Source organism: Dipodomys spectabilis, unplaced genomic scaffold (genome assembly GCF_019054845.1).
Source record: "Dipodomys spectabilis isolate Male_0828 unplaced genomic scaffold, ASM1905484v1 ptg000006l, whole genome shotgun sequence".
Taxonomy (NCBI): Eukaryota; Metazoa; Chordata; class Mammalia; order Rodentia; family Heteromyidae; genus Dipodomys; species Dipodomys spectabilis.
This window is the reverse complement of record NW_024870683.1, coordinates 1,853,633-1,876,361: the sequence shown is the minus strand read 5'-3', so window position 1 is coordinate 1,876,361 and position 22,729 is coordinate 1,853,633. Positions and strand designations below refer to the sequence as shown.

Here is a 22,729-nt window from a genome sequence, read left to right as displayed (position 1 = left end):
CCTGAAATAAGCATGCAAGAGGGATTGAATACCAAAAAAGAGTTACAGAGCACATTTGGTCAATAAGATAAATAAAAGGCACAGTTCACAGTACAGTGCTTATTATCTGCAAGACATTATACAAAGCCTTTTGTATGCATATGTATTTAATCCTCCAACCACATCTTAAGCTACAGATAATATTGATATACCCCAGTGTGTTTTTGGATGAGGAAGCTGAGGTTTACGGTGACTAAGACATTTGTATATGGCTACATTGTCATTGGATAGTAAATCTGGAAATCTGAGTGGTCTGATTACAGATTCTGTAGCTTCTATAGGGAAAGGGGAACCTAGAGTTAAACTAGACTTCCTCTCCTCCTCAGATCTTTACTCTGCTTGGCTATATTGCAAACTTCTATGAAAGCAGCATTTTCTGCAAATATATGACTATATGGCCCTCCCTTTTCAGCCAAGTGTCTATCAAGAGTAATGATTTTTAAAATACATATTGGAAAACCATGACATAGAAGGACTAGATTATCTTTTTTTTTTTTGTCGGCCGTGGGGCTTGAACTCTGGGCCTGGGGGCTGTCCCTCAGCTCTTCAGCTCAAGATGAGCGCTCTACCACTTGAGCTACAGCGCCACTTCCGGTTTTCTGGTGGTTTATTGGAGATAGGAGTCTCACGGTCTCTCCTGCCCAGGCTGGCATTGAACCGCGATCCTCAGATCTCAGCCTCCTGAGTAGCTAGGATTACAGGCATGAGCCACCAGCGCCCGGCAGGACTAAAGTATCTTGTGTATTAAAGAAAGGCATTAGGGCCAAAGAGTGAGGTTTGTCTCTGCTTCTGATGTGAATGCTATTCTATGGGCCACGTGGACCTTCCTGTACCAAGACTGAGCCATGAACAGGCTACCATTGTCACTAGCTAGGCATGTCTTTGAGATAATCCACTAGCCGTTTGTTCTTCTTACTGCTAGACTATATTTCAAACACAATACAAGGCCATACAATGCTGGTCTCAAATCGTATGTCCCCTACCACCATGCAGCCTGTCATAACTGAATGGAGATAAACCTAAATCCCTATCTTCTCCTGTTAGCTGTGTGGCCTGGAGCAAATGTTTTAACTCAGCCAAGCCTTATTTGCCTTACTTTAAAAAACTGAAATAATGATAGCATGTTCAGAACAAAACTGAAATAATGATAGCATGCTCAGAACATCACTGGGATTAAATACTCTGTGTGTGTGTGTGTGTGTGTGTGTGTGTGTGTGTGTGTGTGTGTGTGTGTGTGTGTGTGTGTGTCCCTTTTCTTTTTTTTTATTTTTTTTCTTTTTTGGTGCCTGTCCTGGAGTGGGTTTGAACTCAGAGCCTGGGCACTGTTCCTGAGCTTCATTCACTCAAGGTTAGCACTCTACCACTTGAACCACAATTCCACTGTCCGTTTTTGTGTAGTTTATTTAAGATAAGAGTCTCATTGACTTTTCTGCTAACTTCAAACTATAACCCTCAGATCTTAGCCTCCTGAGTAGGATTACAGGAGTGAACAACTGCTGTGTGGCTTCTGTGGCTATTTTATAGAGATTGGAAACTTCTTTGCAGCACCATCAAGATGACAAAAACTATGGATCAGTCCAGCATGGGTAGCTCATGCTTGGAATCCTAGCTACTCAGGAGACTGAGATCCAGTTTAGGCAGGTAAGTCTGTGAGACTCTTATCTCCACTTGACCACCAAAATGATGGAAGTAGAGTGGTAGCCCATCAGCCCATCAGCAAAAAGCTCAGAGATAGGCCCTGATTTCATGCCCCATTGTACCAGCCAAGAAAAAAATAAAGATGAATCACTTTTCTTTCACTAAAGGAATGAGTCAGTGGGTCTAGACTTACTCTGTCTTTTAACCATTAGGCTAGTTACACAGGATGAGAAATCTAGAATCCCTCAAAGGGAAGGTTGTACAGGAAGGACCATGCCTTCCACTTCAATTCCAACCTTCTGAAGAAGGCTTATTTAAAATGCACACTTAAATCTTAATATCCGTAGAAAGGGAGGAAAGGGTAAAATAGTATACAGACTACAGAATTAGCACCAGAGCCATCAGTAATCTAAAGACCTAGCCAAATGTCTACAACTTTTCTATTCTCAAACCTATATCCTAAGTGACCTGGGATTTTATTTTTGGCTTGCCTGAGAATCCCTCAGGGTTCCAGGCTCACTGGCACACCCAGATTCTTATCTTGTAGAGTTGGCCCAGGGTGAGAACGGTGACACACAGTGAGCGTGTCTTGACTTGAATCATTTGCAACTTTTACTTTTGAAGAACGAATTACAAGCAAGGGAATGGTGGAAGTCAAGTCAACTTTGCAGACAGAACTAAGAGATTCTGAGTCTTGAATCTTGCTTATCCAAAGAGTTCGGGTGGAAAGCAATAAACTAGAGCTTAGCCCCAAAGTTCTTGTGAAGTGTCAGATGCAGTACTGATATTATCATAAGGACAGTACAAAGTACTGCTTATTAACTTTATGATAAAATAACGCTACTGTGACTTGTCTGTACAGCTAGTAAAGAGAAGGGCTAGGGTATTAAACTAGGTTTTCTAGGCTATAAAACTAACTTCTGTCAACCATTCCTAAATAATAATCCAAAGGGGAGGGGCAAGAGACAACTACCATAGGGCTACAGACAAGGACAGAGACCAAGAAAGGAATGGAAGGCTGGGACAAAGGGTTCAGAGCTGAGCAGAATCAGGGCTGAGGGCAGTAGGGATCATCTAGAGGTACTAGAAATAGTGTTGCTCATCCCCCATGTGTCGTAGTCTTTGCTTCATCTGCAGTTGGAGAATGGAATATGGGGACATGCAGATGGACTGGCACATTGGAAATGTCCCATGTTTCCACCAGCTACAGAGCCTCTACCAGACCAGAGCCAGCAGAAACATGAGCATACCTGAGAGAGTTGAGGCCCTCCAGAATGCAAGGCCTTAGAGCTAGAAGATGTGCAGAGCCTTAGAGCTACATTGTAGCATTGCAAGTTATTGGATGTTTCTGGCTTTGGAGTCAGACTACTTAGGCTACCGAGAACCAATTGAGGGACTTTGGATGGTTACATAATTTTCTAAAGTCTGTTTACTCATCTACAAAATGGAAACAGTAATTGAAAAGTCATTCTGGGAACTCAGTCAGCTAGCCCACATAGAGTGCTTGGCATGGTCCATCCTAACAGGGTAAGTACTCAGGATATAGTAGTATAAACCATTAGTTCCAGGCCTGTGTGTGATCTTAAAGCCTGAAGAGGAAAAGCACATTTCTACATGTAGGTAGCAGAGTATACTAGCTATCCTATCGTTTTGTGTATGTGTGTGTATGTGCGTGCACACACGTGTGCACACATGCACACCAATACTGAGGCTTGATCTCGGAGCCTGGGCACTGTCCCTTAGCATTTTTGCCCAAGGCACTCTACCACTTGCATCCTAGTTCCACTTCTGGCTTTTTGGTAGTTAATTGGAGATAAGAGTCTCGAATCTGGCTGCCTTCAATCTACTGTCCTCAGATCTCAGCCTCCCAAGTAGCTAAAATTACAAGCATGAGCCACCAGCACCAAACCTTTTTCTATTACTTCTGAATAAGGCTTCTGATACACCATTTCCTCCCTTTCATCTGCTTATGTTTCTGTGCTGCTGAAGAGGAAATGTCAGGGGCCATACTGTGTGGCCCAATTGAATTGTGCCTTTAATCCAGGGATGAAGGCAAGTCACATCCAAATGTACCTGTATTTTGGACTTTAGTCAATGTATCCCAGCTCTGCTACCTCTTAGCAAGGTAATTAATGTGTCAAAGCCTCCTTGTCATTCATATGCAAATGCATTCAACCTTCTGACCAGTTACTTGGCTTCTACCACAGAGATGCTTCCTTGGTCCTTCTTCTCAGAAAGCCCATGGGCTCCTCAAGTGGTCATATTTTCCCTCCTCTTGGGCTGTACCTCCCCCTCTCTCCCCACTTCCAGCATCTGTCACCCAGACAGTGTCAATTGTCAGACTAAGGCTGAGACTCCCTTTGGGTTCATTTGATATGCTGCCACTTTGTTTTTTGTTTTGTTTTGTTTTTGAAGAAAAGCTGGTATCAGTGTGAGGATCCTGTCCCAGCCCACCGCCAGCCCTGCCCCATTTCTAAACCTGCCCAAGAGGGGAGATCCCAGGTGGTTTCTTTACAGAATGCCTCCCAGCAGGCATCTGTCCCAGGCCCCTGTGGATCCAAGGACAGCAAAACTCTTAGTTTCCTAGCCACTTGGGGTGGCCCTGACTGAGCAAAAGGAGATGCTCACACCTGTCTATTCTTGACAAAGGAGCTGTCCTGACAACATCTAGATGCCCCTGATCTTCTCTTGCAAAGAGAAGGCAGAGGGCTTCTGCTATGTTCTGGGCACTGTAGGAGGCTCTCACTCATGGACACCTCTCCACCCCAGCCAGGGAAGGCCTTCTTATGGTCCCCCTTCACAGAATATAAACCAGAGGTTAAATTAGCTCTTATCTGCCATAAAGCTGAGAAAGGAGCAGAGTTGGAATTCAAATAAATCAAGTCTAACTTAATAAGAATTGAAACAGGCTTCCACTTCAGGGTAGTATCAATGACCAGCACTTCACTAGTGTATAAGAAGGAGACAGAGGCTTATGATTCTGCTGTTTGTTGTTTTGACCAGCTGGGTGTAGGGGTCATCAGACAGGAAATCTGTGTAACTTCTCCAACCACACAACCTTTCTTTGTCATGGACATATAGCTCTCCAGCTCTTGCCTTTCTGAAAACAAGAAGAACATTACAGAGTTTGTTGGATTTGTCCACCCCAGAAACATTGTACCTTAGGAATCATTTTGGATCAGAATTTGCAAATAAGGAGATTGCAATCTTAAGTGTGTTTCTTATTCCCCATGTAAGAAATGGGAACAACAGACTCCTTGTTATTTTAAAAACTAACATTTAACATTATTTTTTAATTGCTAACTTTTTTTTAAATGCACCTGTTTTGCACAGAACTCCAGACTTTTGAATTACTACGAAGAATCAGAAGCTCTAACACCCCTGCCCTCTGACCCCAACTATGGCCACTCCTGGCTGCAATCTAGCAGCTTCCCCCTTGGATTGTGGTGGGGGGAAGGAGGCACTTTCCAATTTGTTAGGCCTTCCCTCTTACTCCTGTGGCCAGGATACCAGGCCCCCTTTAGTATGACCCTTCTTCTGCCAGTCTTCTTATTTTAGAGCAAGAATAAACCTAGTTTTTTTCCATCATGGTTTCATGCCTTTCTCTGTGCTTCTCTAGGCATTCCATTCCCAAGGAACTTCCTTCAGATCTGCAAGAAGATCCTTTGCCGCCTTTTCCGGGTCTTTGTCCATGTCTATATCCACCACTTCGACCGAGTCATTGTGATGGGTGCAGAGGCCCACGTCAACACCTGCTACAAACACTTCTATTACTTTGTCACAGAGATGAACCTCATAGACCGCAAGGAGCTGGAGCCCTTGGTAAGTGTCACCTGCCCTTGGTAAAGGTGCCTGGGTCACTCTGGGAGCTTGCCATTTGTCATAGTACACCACCAATCAGACCTCTGGAAGATGCTTGCCGATGGCTGTTAGCCGAAAGATTACAGCAGTGAAAAAGGTTTCGCAGTCAGCAGAGGGCCAAGGGAAGTCAAAACATCCATGGCTATCCAAAGCTTCCATGTGTATTGGTTTAGGCAGGAGGAAGTAGCTTTGATTTCCAGCACTGAAGTCATTCATTCATTCACTTTTATTTATTTAGTTTCTTGAAGGTGTATTTTTGATCTCTCTGTTGTCTCTCATATTATTAATCAATGATCAGAAATAGTTGCTCAGTAGGCAAATGAATATTTAGCATCTAACTAGAAGCCAGAAGACTTGAGATAAAGCTCTAGTATTATTATGTAGGTGAACAGGGTCCACTCTTACTTGCTCATGAACTACTTTTACCATTGGACCCAGTATGTGCTTTAGAAGTCAAAGATTCTGGATGCTTTCATGGCAGCTATTTCTAGGGCCCTTGAGTACTACAGAATACATTGTTTTGTATGAATCTGGTGCTTTTATTCCACAGCCACTAAGTTTCATCCAAGTCCATTTCAACAGTAGCCAGAATGCCAGGGAGTGATTGTCCAATTTTGCTCCCTCGTATCCCTTCTGTTTTCCATGTGTTTAAAATTGTAAATTCTACTTAGGCTAACAGGTCAGATGGCTACCACTGAAATGATAGCTTGATATCAGGTACACCATGGGAAAAGGTTATACCGCAGTCACACCACATCACCAGCAGCCACTTGGGGAAGCAGAAGATCAGACCAGAGACCAAGGGAACAGGAAAAACATGGACCAGAGCCTTTTTCAGAGTTTCCTTGGGAAGGAGTGGGTGAGGCAGGGTAAATAGGCTTAGGGTTGGCTAATTTAGACAAAAACAGCAGTTTCTGGAGAATAGAGGTTGGGTTGTCCACGGTTGTCTGCCACCTAGCCCTAGGGTGATTGGCAGGAGAACCTGATAGAAAAGGTTTATACTAGTTGGTTTGTGAATAGCTCAGGGTGAATTCCTTACTATCTCAAGTATTAGCCCTCTCTGACAGACCCTCCAGGGTTAACAAAACATTTGTTGGTAAAGAATCAAAATATAAAACCAATACGTATTAAATAGAGTATAGTATCTATATCAGGCAAACAAGGTACTAGCAAGTTGTATGCTACCTTTAAAATTTCTCAATTCACAATCTATGGAAATTCATGGCAAAACATTTTTGCCTTTTTTTTACATCTTAAAACATGTTTATATTATCTTTAAGTAGTTGTACTAAGGAATTTCAATTCAATATTGATTTATAAGTGCACTGGATCTTGATTAATGTCACTGCATCTTTTTACGTATCACTCAATTGTTCTGGAACAAAACAAGACTTTTAACATCTAACTGAGGTGCCTCTTTCATCATTGGCTAAAGAGCTAATTTTCACCATTTTCTTTCTCAACAGCTTTCTAGAAAGCTCTTGGGAGCAAGCATTGAGTTATTTTTAAACATATTTGGACAACTAATAGAAGGAAACTAAAACACTTTGGTGGTGGTTCTGCTAGCTTGTTGTTTACAAAATCTGTTGAGGGTAAATAGCCACTCCCAGAAGAAAAGATTGGACAAACAACTCAAGGGAGTGAAAAGATTGGAAACAGCAGTTATAACTAATTTAAAAAAATGTCAAAGAAAAAAGGCTAGAAGCGGAAGGGGCCATGCAAATGAAGCATGTGAGGAAGGCTGATCTCATCTTCATGCTCAGCTTCTGAGGATCTGAGTTCAGGTCACTTCTTTAAGCCTGCTTAGGAAGAAGGGCAATTCCTTTCCCAAAGGCTTACCAGGAAGAGACACTCTCCTAGGCCATCCTCAGAAAGGCCCTGCGTTCTGAGGAGGGCCTTTGCTGAGTTAGCAAACAAAAGCATCAGCTAGAGCTGAATGTCAATTTCTCCCTTATGCACTGAAGCATAAAGGCCATTGTAGGATAAAGCTTAGTATAACTGACAAGTAGAGAAAGGCTTTCTTTGCCATCAAAAAATGCCCAGTTCTTTTCCATAACTGAAGAAGAATTCCTAGTATTCTAGCACCTGGCAGTGCCCAGAGCTGATTTGAGGTCTCAGTATCACAAAGGCCCTGAACAAGCTAGTATTCTCAATAAAATTTTCTTTTGGGGGGCCTGGAGAAAAGCTATGATTAGACTAACCAGGAATTTATTAACAATGTCAGTGGGCAAAAAGGTATCTGTTCTTTTTTCTTCCCACAAGCTTATATTTCTTTAAATTGTGCTTGTAACAGTGTTCTTCCTATATTTAGTAATTATTAATTATAGGTACAGGGAAATTAATTTTAGCAAGTTTTTAAACATCTAATTATCTAAAATTATGTGTTTCTTTTATACAAACCCAAACCTATAAAGCACAGGAACAGATAATGAGAATGTTTCTGAGAATTACAATTACATGATACCAGGCACTGGGTACTTAGCTCTTGGATTCACTAACAATGGCAAACTTGTGAATCGTTATTGCAAATATTTTTATTTTTTATTGTGAAAATACTGTACAGAGGGGTTACAATTACATGGGCAAGATAATGAGTACATTTCTTATCAAGCATTGTAGCCTCCTCCTTAGTTTCCCCTTCCCATCCCTTCTCATCCTCCCCCCGCCCCCCCCAATTTTCCCCGCTACCCCCCCCTCACCAAAGTCGTAAGTACATTTCTTATCAAGCATTGTTACCTCCTCCTTTGTTTTTTCCCTACCATCCCTGCCCTCCCATCTCCACGACTACATTTACCCACCCCACCCCCCACCCCCAGGGTCATATACTTGCTAGGTAAGTTTTCTACCACTTGAGCCACACTCTCAGTCCTTTTGGCTGAAGTTTGTTCTTCAGGTAGAGTCTTAGGGGTTTACCCAAGACTATCTCAGACCAAGAGTCTCCTTCCTACCTCTGGCTTCCCAATCAACTGGGTTTGTGAATGTATACCACCATATCTCATTGGTTTTTAGGATAGTGTCTTGCTAACATTTGCCTTGGTTAGCCCCAAACCGTGAGCCTCTTATCTGTACCTCCGAAGTAGCTGTGCATAAAGGCATGTGGCCCCATGTCAACAGATATTCCATAATTTCCACAAGAAATAGATGTTCTCATGAAACTTACAATGCCGTCTAGAAAATAGACAGCAATGGATGTCACCCATCTACATTCTTGAAGGATGATGAGGAAGTCAGGCATTTGCCTTCACATTCTTTAGAATCTGACGCAGCTAGGGGCCAGTAGGGCAACATGTGTCCAGTCAGTTTCCTTTAGAATATCACTGTTCCCAGAAGTCTCACATGACCGTTGGGAAATTCCTGGAGTTAGTCTTTGGGCTTCTTCGGTGCAGAACTTCCAGCCTTCTATTTCCCTCCTTCCTTCCTCCTTGAATGGCCGCATCCCACTTGCTTTTGTCTGATATTAACTGAGCATCTGGCATCTGGGTTGATTTGAGTATCCATAAGGGTAGGAGATTCAGCAACACACAGCCCACTAATCAAACTCAGACTCTTTGGGTTCCAACTGTAAACTCTTCACTTTCTAATGTACAACCTTGAGCGAGATCCTGGGCTTTTCAAGACCTCATTTCCCTCATTCATAGAGCTATCATCTAACATAAAGAACTGTAAAAACTTAAATGAGTCTCATGCTAAGTGCTGAAGCAATGTTAGCTGATATGTGACATGATGAAAGTAAAGCTTATAGTAAGTAGAATTACTCTGCTTCTCCCCGCTCTAGCTGTAAGGGCCTATTCTTCGTATTTGAAATCCCCTAGATACCTGGAGCAAATATAGTTAATTGCATTTGTGTCACTCTCAAGATGGGAGTTGTCAATTAACTGAAGGCAGAGAGTACATGGAACGTATGCCTGTATATGCCAGCTACATAAGAAATACTTGATCTGCATTTGAGTTAGGAAGAGTGCCTTGAAGATGGTGCATCTCCACTTGGAAGTTATGTGACAACTGTTCCTTCCTTGGTGGCACCTTTATCTCAGAAAGCCTGCAGTTGTTTATCCATTTGCTCATTGGGAATACCGCTTCATCTTGATATGTAATTCAGATTGGAAGCAAAATAGAAGGCAGAGCAGTGAAAGAATACATTGTAATCTTCAGACCTGTGAGAAAGATGTGCCATGACTTTCATTCTCAGATCTAGATTCCAGAGAGATCACCCAAGAAATGTTCAATGCCTTTGTGACCTGGTGTGGCAGCTATAGGGTGGCTGACTTTCCCAGATTTAGCACTGGAAGACACATGTCCTAGGACAACCCTTGATCTTGGGCAAATGAGATGGTGGTTATCCTGTCAGGCCCCTGAGTAGGAGTGCAAGTTGGAATTCAGAAGCCCAATGAAGCCAGCCTCTCTGTACTTCCCCAGAGCTTGCTATAGGGATTTCATTGGGACCGGCTGCTTAGCCTCTGCAAGCCTGGGAACACAGAGAAACACATGCCATTTCACTTGCCCTCCAACAGGAAGGGGGAGGCTGGCTCACTGACAGACACAGAAACACTCATTTCTCATGTCAATGTGCAGCTGAAGATGACTTGAACTCAAGCAAGTTCACAGTTGAAGGACACAAGCCCAAATGATGCTGGTAATTGGAAAATAGGCCAGACCCTGATTGAATAAGCAGGCTGTTGTTGGCCCTTAGATGCTGGGAGTCAGCTGACATAATTGAGCTGATCAGAATGATCATTAGTAAGCCCAAATAGCCAGCAGTGTTTTGTTGGCCTTTCACTAAAAACAAAAGCAAGCTCAGAGAGAACTGTCAGCAGTACAGTAGCTGGGAATGATTAAGAGTTGATTAGGGCAGGAAGAAGAGAGCAACTGGAAAGATGGGAAGCCTAGAAAAAAGCCTATAGTTCAACCTGTGTACCTGCTGACCTCTAAGCGACCTTGGTCCATGGCCTTCCCAGGTTCTCTCTGGAGCTCACATTTCCTAATTTCTAATGGCAAAGATTGTGCTATGCCATTGCCCACCTTGTAGAGACCAAAGGTTACCACAGAACTATTCTATCACCTGCCAGCAGGTGCATGGACCAGCCAGAGGATCTTAACGTAGGTCTGCACACAGCCTGCATCAGAATCTTCTGAAGTATGTTCAAATGTGCATACATCATCCTGGATACATGGATCAGAAGTATTGAGATAAGTGTGCATGGCCACAGAAACTTTATTATGCAGCTGTCTTGCTAAAATAAACATTCTGATATCTGATGGGATGAGATTCCAGAGTATTTATTTTGTTCCCAGATGACACTAATGCTGCTAGTCCCCAAACTACACTTTGTGGAAAAAAATCCCTAGATGACAACTATCCTCAGTGTGTGTATGCTCGTGTGAGTGTGTGTGTGTGGGGGGGGGGTTGCCTACATGGGGAGAGGGTGTCTGTGTCTGTGTCCATGCATGCCATTACGGAGGCTTGAACTTAGGGCCTTGTGCTCTTGCTTGGCTTGTTTACTCAAGGCAATCATTCTACCACTTGAGTCACACCTCCATTTTTGGCTTTCTGGTAATAGATTGGGAGGAATGGGGAGAACGATGAAATAGGTATTATAAATGAAGATGCATTGTTGAATGGTAATTCCTTGGTACAACTACTTAAAGATAATGAAATTGTAATTTGGAGGGGAAAACCTTGGGCTGGCTTCATAATATGATTCTCCAGTCTCAGCCTCCTGAGTAGCTAGGATTACAAGTATGAGATCTCAGCACCTCAGCACCTGGCTTGAAATGACTATTTGGGGCACACCATTGCTTCTCCTCTAGTGTCAGAATTAGCTCAGTGGAGGGGGAAGTAAAACAATGTTTGCCAGAAGCATTCCTCAAGTCATGTTCAGTGGAATCCTCAAGTCATGTTCAGTGGAAGGAAACTTCCTTCCCTCTTCCAATCAATTTACAAAATGTTATGCCCTCTCTACCACTGAGGACCCACAGTGAATTCAATAGCAGATGAAAGACCTGGAGAGGAGAAGCACTAAATATATGGGCTCCATTTTGTATAGCCTATTCAACTGCCTTGGGCTACCAACTTATTTCCCCTCTCCCGCTTTGGATACCACCTCTTAACTTCCTAGAGAGATCATGATTCACGGCAAACACTTTGGGTATTATTATTTATGTTTGTAACATGTCTGAAGATCTTGAGTTTTTTTTTTCTTCTCTTGCTGCTACCTTATAACTAACCACATCCTCATCCTCACAGTTGTGGCATAGGAAGAGGAAGAGAGAAAACCAGTGGGGAGATGGGAGGAAGTGAAACTCCATTTGGGTGGGCTTCACAAAGAGGAAGCCCAGTCCTGTTTGTTTTGATTCTCAATCGTCCCACGTCTGCATGACATCAATTCTTGAGTTCCATGTATTCCATTAAGCTCTTCACGTAGCATACTTCATCTCCTCTCACTTGTTACTATTACTGCACAACAGGGGTGGAGTACAATTCCTCTCCACTCCCTTTATTACCAAGCACAACACACTTCACACCTAATGTGTACTTGTCATCTGTCCAATGCTTGCCATTTAAAAGTGATTGACGAGCCATTCGCTGGTGGCTCACGCCTGTAACCCTAGCTATTCAGGAAGCTGAGATCTGAAGATAGAGGTTCAAAATCAGCCAGAGCAGGAAAGTCTGTGATACTTCTATCTCCAATTACCCATCAAAAGCCTGAAGTAGAGCTATGTCCCAAATAATTGAGCACCAACCTAGCGCAAAAATGTTAAAGGACAACACCCAAGTCCTGAGTTTAAGCCCCACACAAAATAAATAAATGTGTACATGTGTACATACATTTATTTTGAAAAATAAAGTGGTTGACTATCACTTTAAAATGAGAACTTTGTTTTAAACAATGTAAAGACTATTTGAGAACCAAAGAACCGTAGAAAACCTTGTGTAATGAAGACCCAGTACAGCCCATCTGGGCGTTAGCATGTGCTGTGCTAACCTTGTGTTCCTCTAAGAGGTGGCCAGGCCAGGGCTGCCCTTCGCTCAGCAGAGCTGGGTTAGTGTAGTAGCTGGCCTGGCTTGGTGAGATCAGGTCAAGACTGTGAAAGAAAGCAGAGTCTCTGAAATGAGCCAGGCTGCTCCCTGAAATAGCTGGCAATGAAGAGCCATTGTGGTGCCTTTGAAAGGATCTTTTCTTTAGACGTATCATCTGTACAAGGGCCTCCAGGCTGCTGCTTGTCAGGCGGGTTTCTTGACTTTTAGCCAAAGGGCCAGTTTTTGGACACAGTCATTGGAAAAGAAAGAACTTCAGCCTGCCAGCCTGGAAGTTTTGCCTTGACAATGGTATTTCCACTTCTGTGACCAGTACCATTATTTATCTGACCCTGGGCCTCAGTTTCCCCATCTCTGAAAGAGGTCAAACTTAACTGGCTAGCATGATCTTTTTTTTTTTTTTTTTTTTTTTTTAATACCAGTACTGGGGCATAAACTCAGGGCCTGGACACTATCCCTGAGCCTTTTATACTCAAGGCTAATGCACTACCATTTTAGACACAGCTCTACTTCTGGCTTTTTGGTGGTTAATTGAAGGTAAGAGTCTTATAGACTTCCCTGCCTGGGCTGGCTTTGAACTACAATCCTCAGATCTCAGCCTCCTGAGTAGCTTGGATTGCAAGCTTGTCACCTTGTGTCCAAGGTGGTCTTTTCTCTGTAGCTGGAGAAGAGGTTCACTTGGTACAGAAAGCAGTTGGAGTTTTCATTCAAAGGACTTACTTTGTCAATTCAAATGACATGTGTGTGTGCCTCTGTGTGTGTGTGTGTGTGTGTGTGTGTGTGTGTGTGTGTGTGTGTGTGTGTGTGTGTGTGTATCTTTCTGTCCCCACGATAGCATCAGCTGGTGATTATTCAGGGAAACCCAAACATTCTGAAATGAGTGGGAGCGCACATCATAGGTCATCTCAGGAGCTTTGGCAGACATATCCTATAGTGTCAATTTGAAAAATAGCAAGTAAAGGTGTGTTTATTTTCAATGAATTACACTGTGCGAAGCCAGCCACATGTTTATGCCAGTCCTCTTTAGTCACCTCTGCAGTGTCCGGGGCTCGGTACTTCTGGTGGGTGAGATAGTGCATCATTGGCCTCTGGCTTTTGGGGTTTGGGTTAGTTTGGATTTTTTGCTTCTTAAAATTTGGGTGAAGTGGAGGGATTTCATTGTTTTGTTTCATTTTTGAGTTAGGAGTGAGATGTGGTATTTATTTTAGGTCCTAAAAATGAGGCCCATTGGAAACCTCTGAGCACATAATGTTTTGTCATAAAAGCAGGATTCAAGGATGTCTTGGATAATACAATAACATACAGCAGAAGTGTAGTGTGTCTGTTTTGTTGTTGTTTCATTGTTGTGTTCTGCAACAGGGTCTTGCTGTGTAGCCCAAGCTGACCTCAAACTCATCCTCCTGCCTCAGCTTTGTTGTTGTTTTTATTTTTTGTCAGTCATGGAGCTTGAACTCTGTGCCTGGGTGCTGTCCTAGCACTCTACCACTTGAGCTACAGCATCACTTCTGGTTTTCTCATGAGTAATTGGAGATAGGACTCTCATGGACTTTCCTGCCCAGGATGGCTTTGAACTGCTATCCTCAGATCTCAGCCAGGAGGGCTGGGTAGCTAGGATTACAGGTATGAGGCACTGGCGCCCAGCTAAGAAGATTGCTATATATTGTCTCTTTTTTTTTTCTCTAATGCTGGTGATAAATGTGGTGGTTTTGTTTTATTCTCTCTCTCTCTCTCTCTCTCTCTCTCTCTCTCTCTCTCCATCAGTCATGGGGTTTGAACTCTGGGACTGACTGCCTCAGCTCTTTAGTGCTGGGATTATGGGTGTGTGCTACCACATAAATCAACAATGGTTCCTTCTTGCTGCAATTACAGATAATGCTCCTCTTTTTGCAAATACCTTTAGATTTCTAAGCTTGCTTGCTTGCTTGCTTGCTTCCTTCCTTCCTTCCTTCCTTCTTTTTTCTTTCTTGACAGTCCTGGGGTTTGAACTTAGGCCCTCATGCTTGCTAGGCAAGTGATACGCTTGAATCGTACTCCTAGACCTTTCTTGCTTTAATTATTTCTCAGGTAGAGGTATGTATTTTTGCCCAGTGTAGGCCTTGGACCACAACCTTCCTAACTTTTCTCACAATTTTAAAGAATGATACTCTTCAATCAACTGCTTAGTACAGTAACTACCAATATAGTAGCCACTAGCTATTTGTGACTTAAATTAATTAAAGTTAAATTTAAAAATATAAAGTAGGGGGCTGGGAATGTGGCTTAGTGGTAGACTGCTTGCCTAGCATTCATGAAGCTCTGGGTTTGATTCTGCAGTACCACATAAACAGAAAAAGCTGGAAGTGGCGCTGTGACTCAAGTGACAGAGTGCTAGCTTTGAGCACAGAGAGGCTCAGGGACAGCGCCCAGGCCCTGAGTTCAAGCCCCATTATTGGCAAAACAAAAACATATATATATTAGACTTTCTTTCTCTTTCTGTCTTTCTTCTTTCTCTCTTTCTTTTTTTGGCTGAGACTGGGGCTTGAACTCTAGGTCTCATGCTTTCTTAGTTTGTTTGCTTGGCTTGCTTACTTGCTAGCTTGGCACGCTACCAGTTGAGCATTATGCTGGTTATTTTATTATTAGTGTGTGTGTGTGTGTGTGTGTGTGTGTGTTTGCTTGAGGCTAGCTAGCACTCTACCACTGTAGGCACAACTCTACTTTCAGCTTTTGGGTGATTAATGGGAGGTAAGAACATCACAGACTTGCCTGAACTGGCTTTCAACTGTGATCCTTAGATCTCAGCCTCCTGAGCAGCTAAGAGTATAGGCATGAGCCCCCGGCAACCAGCTTTGCTAGTTAATTTAGAGATGATATCTCAGACTTTTCTGCTTGGGCTAGCTTCAAACAGCAATCCTCTGGATCTCAGCCTGAATTGCTAGGATTGTAAATGTGAGTCACTGACACCAGCTTTTAAAAAGAAACTAGTTCTTTTAAAATCTTGCTAGGTACATTTCAAGTGTTCAAATGACACATGTGTCGAGTGGCGGCTATTTCACTGGCTCCCAGCACTACTGAAAGTTTCCTTCACCAGGAAACTTCTATTCAACACCATTAAGTCCCCCGCCCTCCACCAGTAGCTGCCAGATGTGTTACCAGTGGTGCCTATGCCTGCCTCAAGGAGGAATTTCCAGTTGGTTCTTTAAGGCCCTTATATGGCTGCTAAGCTACTTCTCCCCTACTTCACAGATAAAGAATAGATAAAAACAAAATCCTGTGCTCACATCAGCCCTCTGTGTCAGGGAAGTGCTTAGAATAACAGGAATTCGGTTCATCTCTGGGGCACCAAATCGTTATTGCATTGGAAAAACAAAAACAAAAAACTGTTCCATGGTGTTAGAAACTGCTGCAGACCACAGTCATGGCAGGGTTTATTTCATTTTTATGAGCATCTATAAGAAAATGGGAATTGTTCATGTGGCTTGATGCTCAGCCTGCCAAATTGAAGCTGTTGAGTATGATCTAGACTAGTTCAAATTTCCCGACCAGATAAGACTAAGATTCTTTGGCTTTGAAAAAATGTCAAATGAGTATTAACTCGGGATTTGAATAAAGGAAGGCTTTACTTACTTGAAATAGAACACCCCATCTTCTCATCACCCATCTGGCCTGACATAATAAAAGTATGAAGATTCAGTGACAGACATTCCTTAAATCCAGGGTCTCCTATGGTCATGTGTGCAATCTTAGCCCTCTTCTTATGAAGTACTCTCACATATACAGCCCAGCCACCAGTAAAGCCAGGTAAAGTGATCCATAGGACCAGAGCATAGTGCTGATCAATATTAGCTGACCAATAAAGGTGAATGTTCATAGATTTCCTATTGCATTGGCAATCTAAATATATCTGTAAAAATGAACAACAAATAATAAAGTAGATGCATGAAGAGAGATCTCATAAATAAGTAAATCTAGATAGATCTGGATGGAGATCTGGGAGATCAAGATAAACAGCTGGCAGATCTAGATGTGTGGACTATTCAAAAGAAACTTCCCAGAGTTCTTCAAATGGGCAAGTCACTTTTCAGGTCATTGTATACACAAGTCCTTTGGACTCCATGTCCTCCTGAGTCCTGCTTAATCTGCAGGTTGTAGCATAATTGTCCCTTCTTTGGGGACTACTGTATGCTACCTCTGCTAACTGCTTCCAGAGCCCCCTCATCCCAGAGAGTGGCCAAGATGAAAGCTGCCATATCTTTTATGGACCAGTGTCAGAAATGATGAAGCCTCATTCCCAATCCTCTCTCTGTGTATCACCATTAACCCAATAAGATCACCTCACACTGAAACTCTGCCTCTTAAAAGGAGGAATGATAAAGAATTGGGGGACATATAAACTACCATGAGTATCACAACTTTTAAACTTGTAGGAAACCAGTTTCTTATCCTAAGCCTGAGGCTACCTCTTCCTCAGAGTGCTTATTGCTCCAGAAATCCCCCACCTCAGTGAGAATTCTCAGTACTTCAGTGTGGTCTCCTCCTCTGCCAGTTCATGGAAAGAAGCCAGGGCCACCAATGGTCTCCATTTCTCACTTCCCTTTCAGTTTAAGGTAACCCGCTTTCTTATCCAGAAACTTCTTTCAGTAGGGTTCCGCAGCCACTTTCCTCTGACAGAAGTGATTTTGAATAATCTCATTCACTAGCAATCCATGCTTATGGATAGATCTTTAAAAATAGCTGAGCAAAAGAAACTAGTCACAAAAAGTACATACAGTTTGATTCTACTTACAACAGGTTCTAGAACACTCTAATCTAGAGCATCGGGAGGCAGATCAATTATTGGCTGGGGCCACAACCTGGGCAAGGAGACTGACTGCAAAGGACAGAAAGCATTAAGATGTTCTACAACTTAATTGTGGTGCTAGTGGCTTGGGAGCCGATCATCCATCAAAGCTCGTCAAACTGAGGCTGGGTGCTAATGTATCACAACTGTAATCCTAGCTACTCATCAGCCTGAGATCTGAGGATTGGGGCTGGAAGCCAGCCTCAGCAGAAAAGTCAATGAGACTCTCATGTCCAATTAACTACCAAAAGCCAGAAGTGGACTCCTAGCTCAAATGTCAGAAGGGAAACCTTGAGTGAAAAAGCTCAGGGACAGCACCCAGGCCCTTGAGTTCAAGCCTCAGAACCAGCACGCGCGTGAGCGCACACACACACACACACACACACACACACACACACACACACACACACACACACACGGGGTGGGGGTAGGGGAAGCTCAGCAAACTGTATGTTTAATTTGAAGCATTTTACTGATGACAAAGCATACCTCAATAAATTTATTGTGAAAACATGTTTGGAAAATGCATCCAACATCTTTTAAAATAATTTTAGTACTCATAAAAACAAATACTTTGGCAGGTGTTTACTGAAAACTTGTGGCTTTTTTGTCTCCTGGGTGGCAACTTATCTCAAAGGGCCAATTAGAATGCCTACATTATCAGTTTGTTATAATAACAAAAACAGTTCATGTTACAAAAAGAGACACATGACAGCCACTGTGAGGGAGGTTTTCTGTGTCACTCAGAGTCACAATATTATACACACATATACTTTACAGGCAACAGCAGCAGACATAAAGGGTAGGCTCCTAGATGCTGAGCAGATAGAAAGGCCAGCATGGTGTTCTTTGAGCGTGGATGAACTGATGATGATCTCTCATCCTTCTGTGCAGCCTGATTGGATGCTGCACAGAAGACCTGTTCCTCCCAGGCCTGTGTCTGAAATCCTTATCCAGTCCAGCTGTTTCAGGTGTGCCAGCTCAGTGTTTACAGCTGGAATCCTCCCTCCCCTCTGGCAGTTATGAGTAGCTGTGAACTATTCTGCTGCAACCACCCAGGGAGATTTCAAGTTTAACCATTCTCAGACCCTCCTCCAGACCAGTTAAGACAGAATCTCTCTGGATGCAGCCCAGGCACAGTCAAACTCCAGATGGCTCTCATGGGCATCATGGGTAAGACCCAGTGAGATCAAGAACGGTGCATCTGAAACTTTCCTTGCTCTAGACCCTCTTCGGAGCTCATGAAGGAAGTAGTAGTATGTTGACTTTACTATGACAAATTACGACTTCATGGATGTGAATGGGATTCAAGAACCTGCACTTAAAAATCTTTTATTATATTTAATTAATTAATTAGTTTTTAGTGTTGGCCCTGGGGTTTTAACTCAGGGCCTGGACACTGTCCCTGAGCTTTTGTTGCTAGAGCTAGTACTCTACTACTTGAACCACGGCTTTACTTTAGGTTTTTGGTTGTCAATTGGAGATAAGAATCTCACAGAATCAGTCACTGGAGCTGGCCTCGATCTGCTATCCTCATATCTCAGGCTCCTGAGTAGCTAAGCTTACATGTGTGAATCACGGGTGCCTGTCAAGCCTGCATTTTTAATAAGCTCCCAGGTAATTCTGATGTATGTGATCTAGCCATCCTACTTTGGAACTAATGCGCCATTCCCAATGTTTTCACCAACATTAGAAGTCAGCAAGATACCCGAGACTGAAGATGGTCCCTTCACTTTTATGTTTGTTTGGTTGTTAACGTGGATCTAGCCCTTCTTTTATTTCAAGGTTCAGGCTTATTTCCCTTCACCCAAATCCTTTCACCAGAATTAGCCCTACTCCCAGCACCCTATCTAGAACAGCCTCTGCCAGCATCAATCCTCATCATACCCTACAAGCTCATCCCTCCCAAACCTCATCCATTGGGCCTGTCACCTGACCTTGCTAGACCCCACCATCCCACAAACCTGCAGCACTGTGCTCAGACATACGCTGGGTGCTGGGAGACCAGGCTTGGTTCCCAGCATGAGTCATCTTTTCTGTGAAGACATATGAGTGGTCTTAATTCCCCTACTTGTAAAATGAGAGGATACAGCCAATGCATGGAGTTACGTTAGAAGAAAAGGTTTCTGCTGCTAAAATTTAAACCTCCTAGATTAGGGAAGGTTTCTAGTCTCTAGTTTTGACATACTGAAAAACCTACAATGACCTAGGTTGTCATTACCTTTCCTTGTACTTTATTGCTAGCAATATAATTATTTTTTAAAACAGATTTGTAATCTGTAGAACAAGTATAGTTACATGAATTCTCATATAAGGGTTTTATACTGAAATTACTGATTTATTGAATAAATTATTTAAAAAAAAACCAGATTTATAGTACAGATGCATGTCCATGTTTTATTGAAAAAATAAGTTAATATAAAAGACTGAAGCCTGTAAAAAAATTGTGTTTTTCCAGTGACTATGTTCAGCCTAAGGGTATAATAATGGAAAATGTTGTGTAAAGCTATGAACCCAGTACTGTAGAAAATGTATATATATTACCTCATTTAACCTGTACACAATTCTCCCAGAAAAAAACAAAAAACAACAACTCTGTTTTATGTCCATTTTAGAGAGGAAGAAAATCCAGTAAGGAGGTGTAAAGTGCTTTGTACAGTGACACAGCTTTATGGAGCCAGCAGTTAAACTCACACACTTTGATTCTTAAAATTGAATGCAGCTTATATCCAACTGTTCAAGCTACAACAACAAAATATTTTAGACCTGGTCATTTCTAAAGAAAAGGCATTTTTGTTGTTCCTAGTTCTGAAGGCTTAGAAGTCTAATCTAGGCCCCAACAGATTTGGTTTCAAATGAGAGCTAAATCTACACCAAGGTGGTCATTTTGACCTGCATCTTGTGTGGTAGAAGGGCAGAAACAGCTCTCAGAAACATCTCTAGAAAATCACCCATGAGGACAGAGCCTCTCTAATGTACTTACGTATGAACTTTTTTTGTATGCCAGGCCTGGGTCTCGAACTTGGGGCCTGGGCCCTGCCCCTGAGCTTTCTTGTTGGTTTGTTGCTCAAGGCTAGCAGCTCTACCCTAGAGCTACAGCTCTGCTTCTGGATTTTTTTGGTAATTACTTGGAGATAAGAGTCTCACAGACTTTTTTCCTGGGCTGGCTTCAAACCATAGTCCACAGATCTCAGCTTCCTGGGTAGCTAGGATTACAGGTATGAGCCACCAGTGCCTGGTTGTTGTATGAATTTTGAAGATGCGCAAAAAAACGAGTATGACTCCTACTGATGACCTTGGCTTGAGCTAGATGTCTGCTCAGGGACATTATTACTCAAATGGGTTCTGATGAACTGCGCATCTAAATGATTTCCAAGGAGGCCCCAGTTCTGTTTCCTTCCAGCAGTGTCTTGCTATGAAACGTGCTCAGGTCCACACAAGGCACAGTGCTGAGTGACTCAAATAAAATGATAGTGCATATAGAGCTGGCTCTCAGGCAACTTGAGCAAATTTGAATGGCTGTGGATCAGAAGCCCCAGACACAATGCCTACAAGTGCTAGGCAGGTAATTGACACGAGTTAGCAGGCAGTTAGTGAGAAATAAGACCCCATGGGATAGCCATCATGGGACTCCTGCTCATGGTTTCATTGCAGATACAAATGTCCCCAAATCAAAGGAAATTGGGCCTGTAACATTTTAACTGAACTCCAGAATTTTAGATGGGGCAATTAATTGGAGTGGCCATTGTATTTTATCTTATTTTGTTTTAGTGAATGTGTGTGTGCCAGTGCTGGGGCTTGAACTCAGGGCTTGTCCCTGAGCATTCTATCAAGACTAATGCTCTACCACTTGAGCCACAGCATCACTTCTGGCCTTTTCTGAATAGTTTATTTGATGGTAAGAGTCTCATGGACTTTACTGCCCAGGCTGGCTTCAAACTGTAAACCTTAGATCTCAGCCTCCTGAGTAGCTAGGGTTACAGACGTGAGCCACCAGCGCCCAGCAGAAGCTATTTTATTTTTAAAACTCAAGCCTCATACTCCTGGAGGAGTGCATATTTGCTAAAGACTGTCCATTTGCACTCATGCTTATTAAAAAGCCCAGTACAACCTGACAACACATGCTTTCCTTTCTCCTGAAAATCCAGGACTTCCAAGAAGATGAGGTGTCCGTGTGTATATTGTAGGTGATGACTTAGTACAAGGTCTGGATGAAACATACAAGTCAGTTACCATTTGATTGAGCTGGTGTCTACTTCGTACCATGCTGCTTTGTCCTAGATCACCCTTGCTAGTGTACAGTAGGCTCCTAGGGACACAGAGCATGGCTAGTCCTTTGTCATCAGCTGCCTTTAATAAGTCTGGTGGCATCTCAAGTTGGTATGTAGAGCACTGACCCTATCACTGCCAGACGTAGGTCATAAGCAGCTATTGTTATCGCCTATCATCTGTAAACAATAGAGCCTTCAGGAGCCTAAGGAACCAGTAGAAAGTACCCAAAGGCTCACAGCACATGCTGAGAGATATTATCATATTAATCTCTGGAAAACATGGGCAAACAGACATGAGTAAAGTGTGTGGCCACACTCACACGTAGCTTTAATTTTACAACATAGTGATTGAAGAGGAAGACTTTCATTAAGGTTGGCATTTCTGCCCATATCCAAACAGCTTAAGGTTTCTGTGGTGGTTTTTCCTTTCTTTGGACGCCACTCTTAACGGCCAGTTCCAACAGCATTTGTATGTGCATTGTGAAGGAATCTTAATGTCTGCTGGGTCAGGGGTGATTTTTGGTGGTTAATTGGAGATGTAAGTCTCATGGGACTTCCCTACCTGGGTTGACTTTGAGCCATAATCCTTACATCTCAGCCTCCTGAACAGCCACGTGATCATGGCAGAGGGAAACCAGACACTCGACAGTGTCCTGTGTTGGTTAGGCATATGAAATGAATTTTCAGTTTATTACTGGTTTAGCTGGACATAATCCCATTGCAAGCCCTAGAAGCATCTGAAGATCAATTTTTATGCAAATAAAATTACTCAATTTATTTCTGACCTATTTACTTAATGAAAGTAACAGTTGTCTACTGCCATACCACCCTGAACGCTCCCGATTTCATCTGAAAGTAACAGTTCCCACCCAAAAATAAGCATGTTAAGAAACTACAAGCTTCCTACATGACGAACTTACTGAGAAAGAAAATTCCCCATATGTTTTCATCAGACACACAATAGAGGTCTTATTTAGCAAAGGCTGCATGGCTTCTATGGAATTCTTTGTTTTCCTAGGGGAGATCAATTCTGCCTTCTGGGACCCATGCCCTGAAGTGCAAAAA

The 22,729-nt window shown here is 42.7% G+C and overlaps 1 protein-coding gene across 3 annotated transcripts in view; it reads left to right on the top strand.

The window, feature by feature from the left end:
• The window catches only part of Mob3b (MOB kinase activator 3B), a 180,739-nt gene that overhangs the window by 144,166 nt on the left and 13,844 nt on the right, over positions 1 to 22,729 (top strand). For all 3 annotated transcript variants that reach the window (XM_042695860.1, XM_042695863.1, XM_042695864.1), the window contains one exon: positions 5,297 to 5,499. In XM_042695860.1, the coding sequence (XP_042551794.1) occupies positions 5,297 to 5,499 (203 nt within the window). The remainder of the gene's footprint in view (positions 1 to 5,296; positions 5,500 to 22,729) is intronic.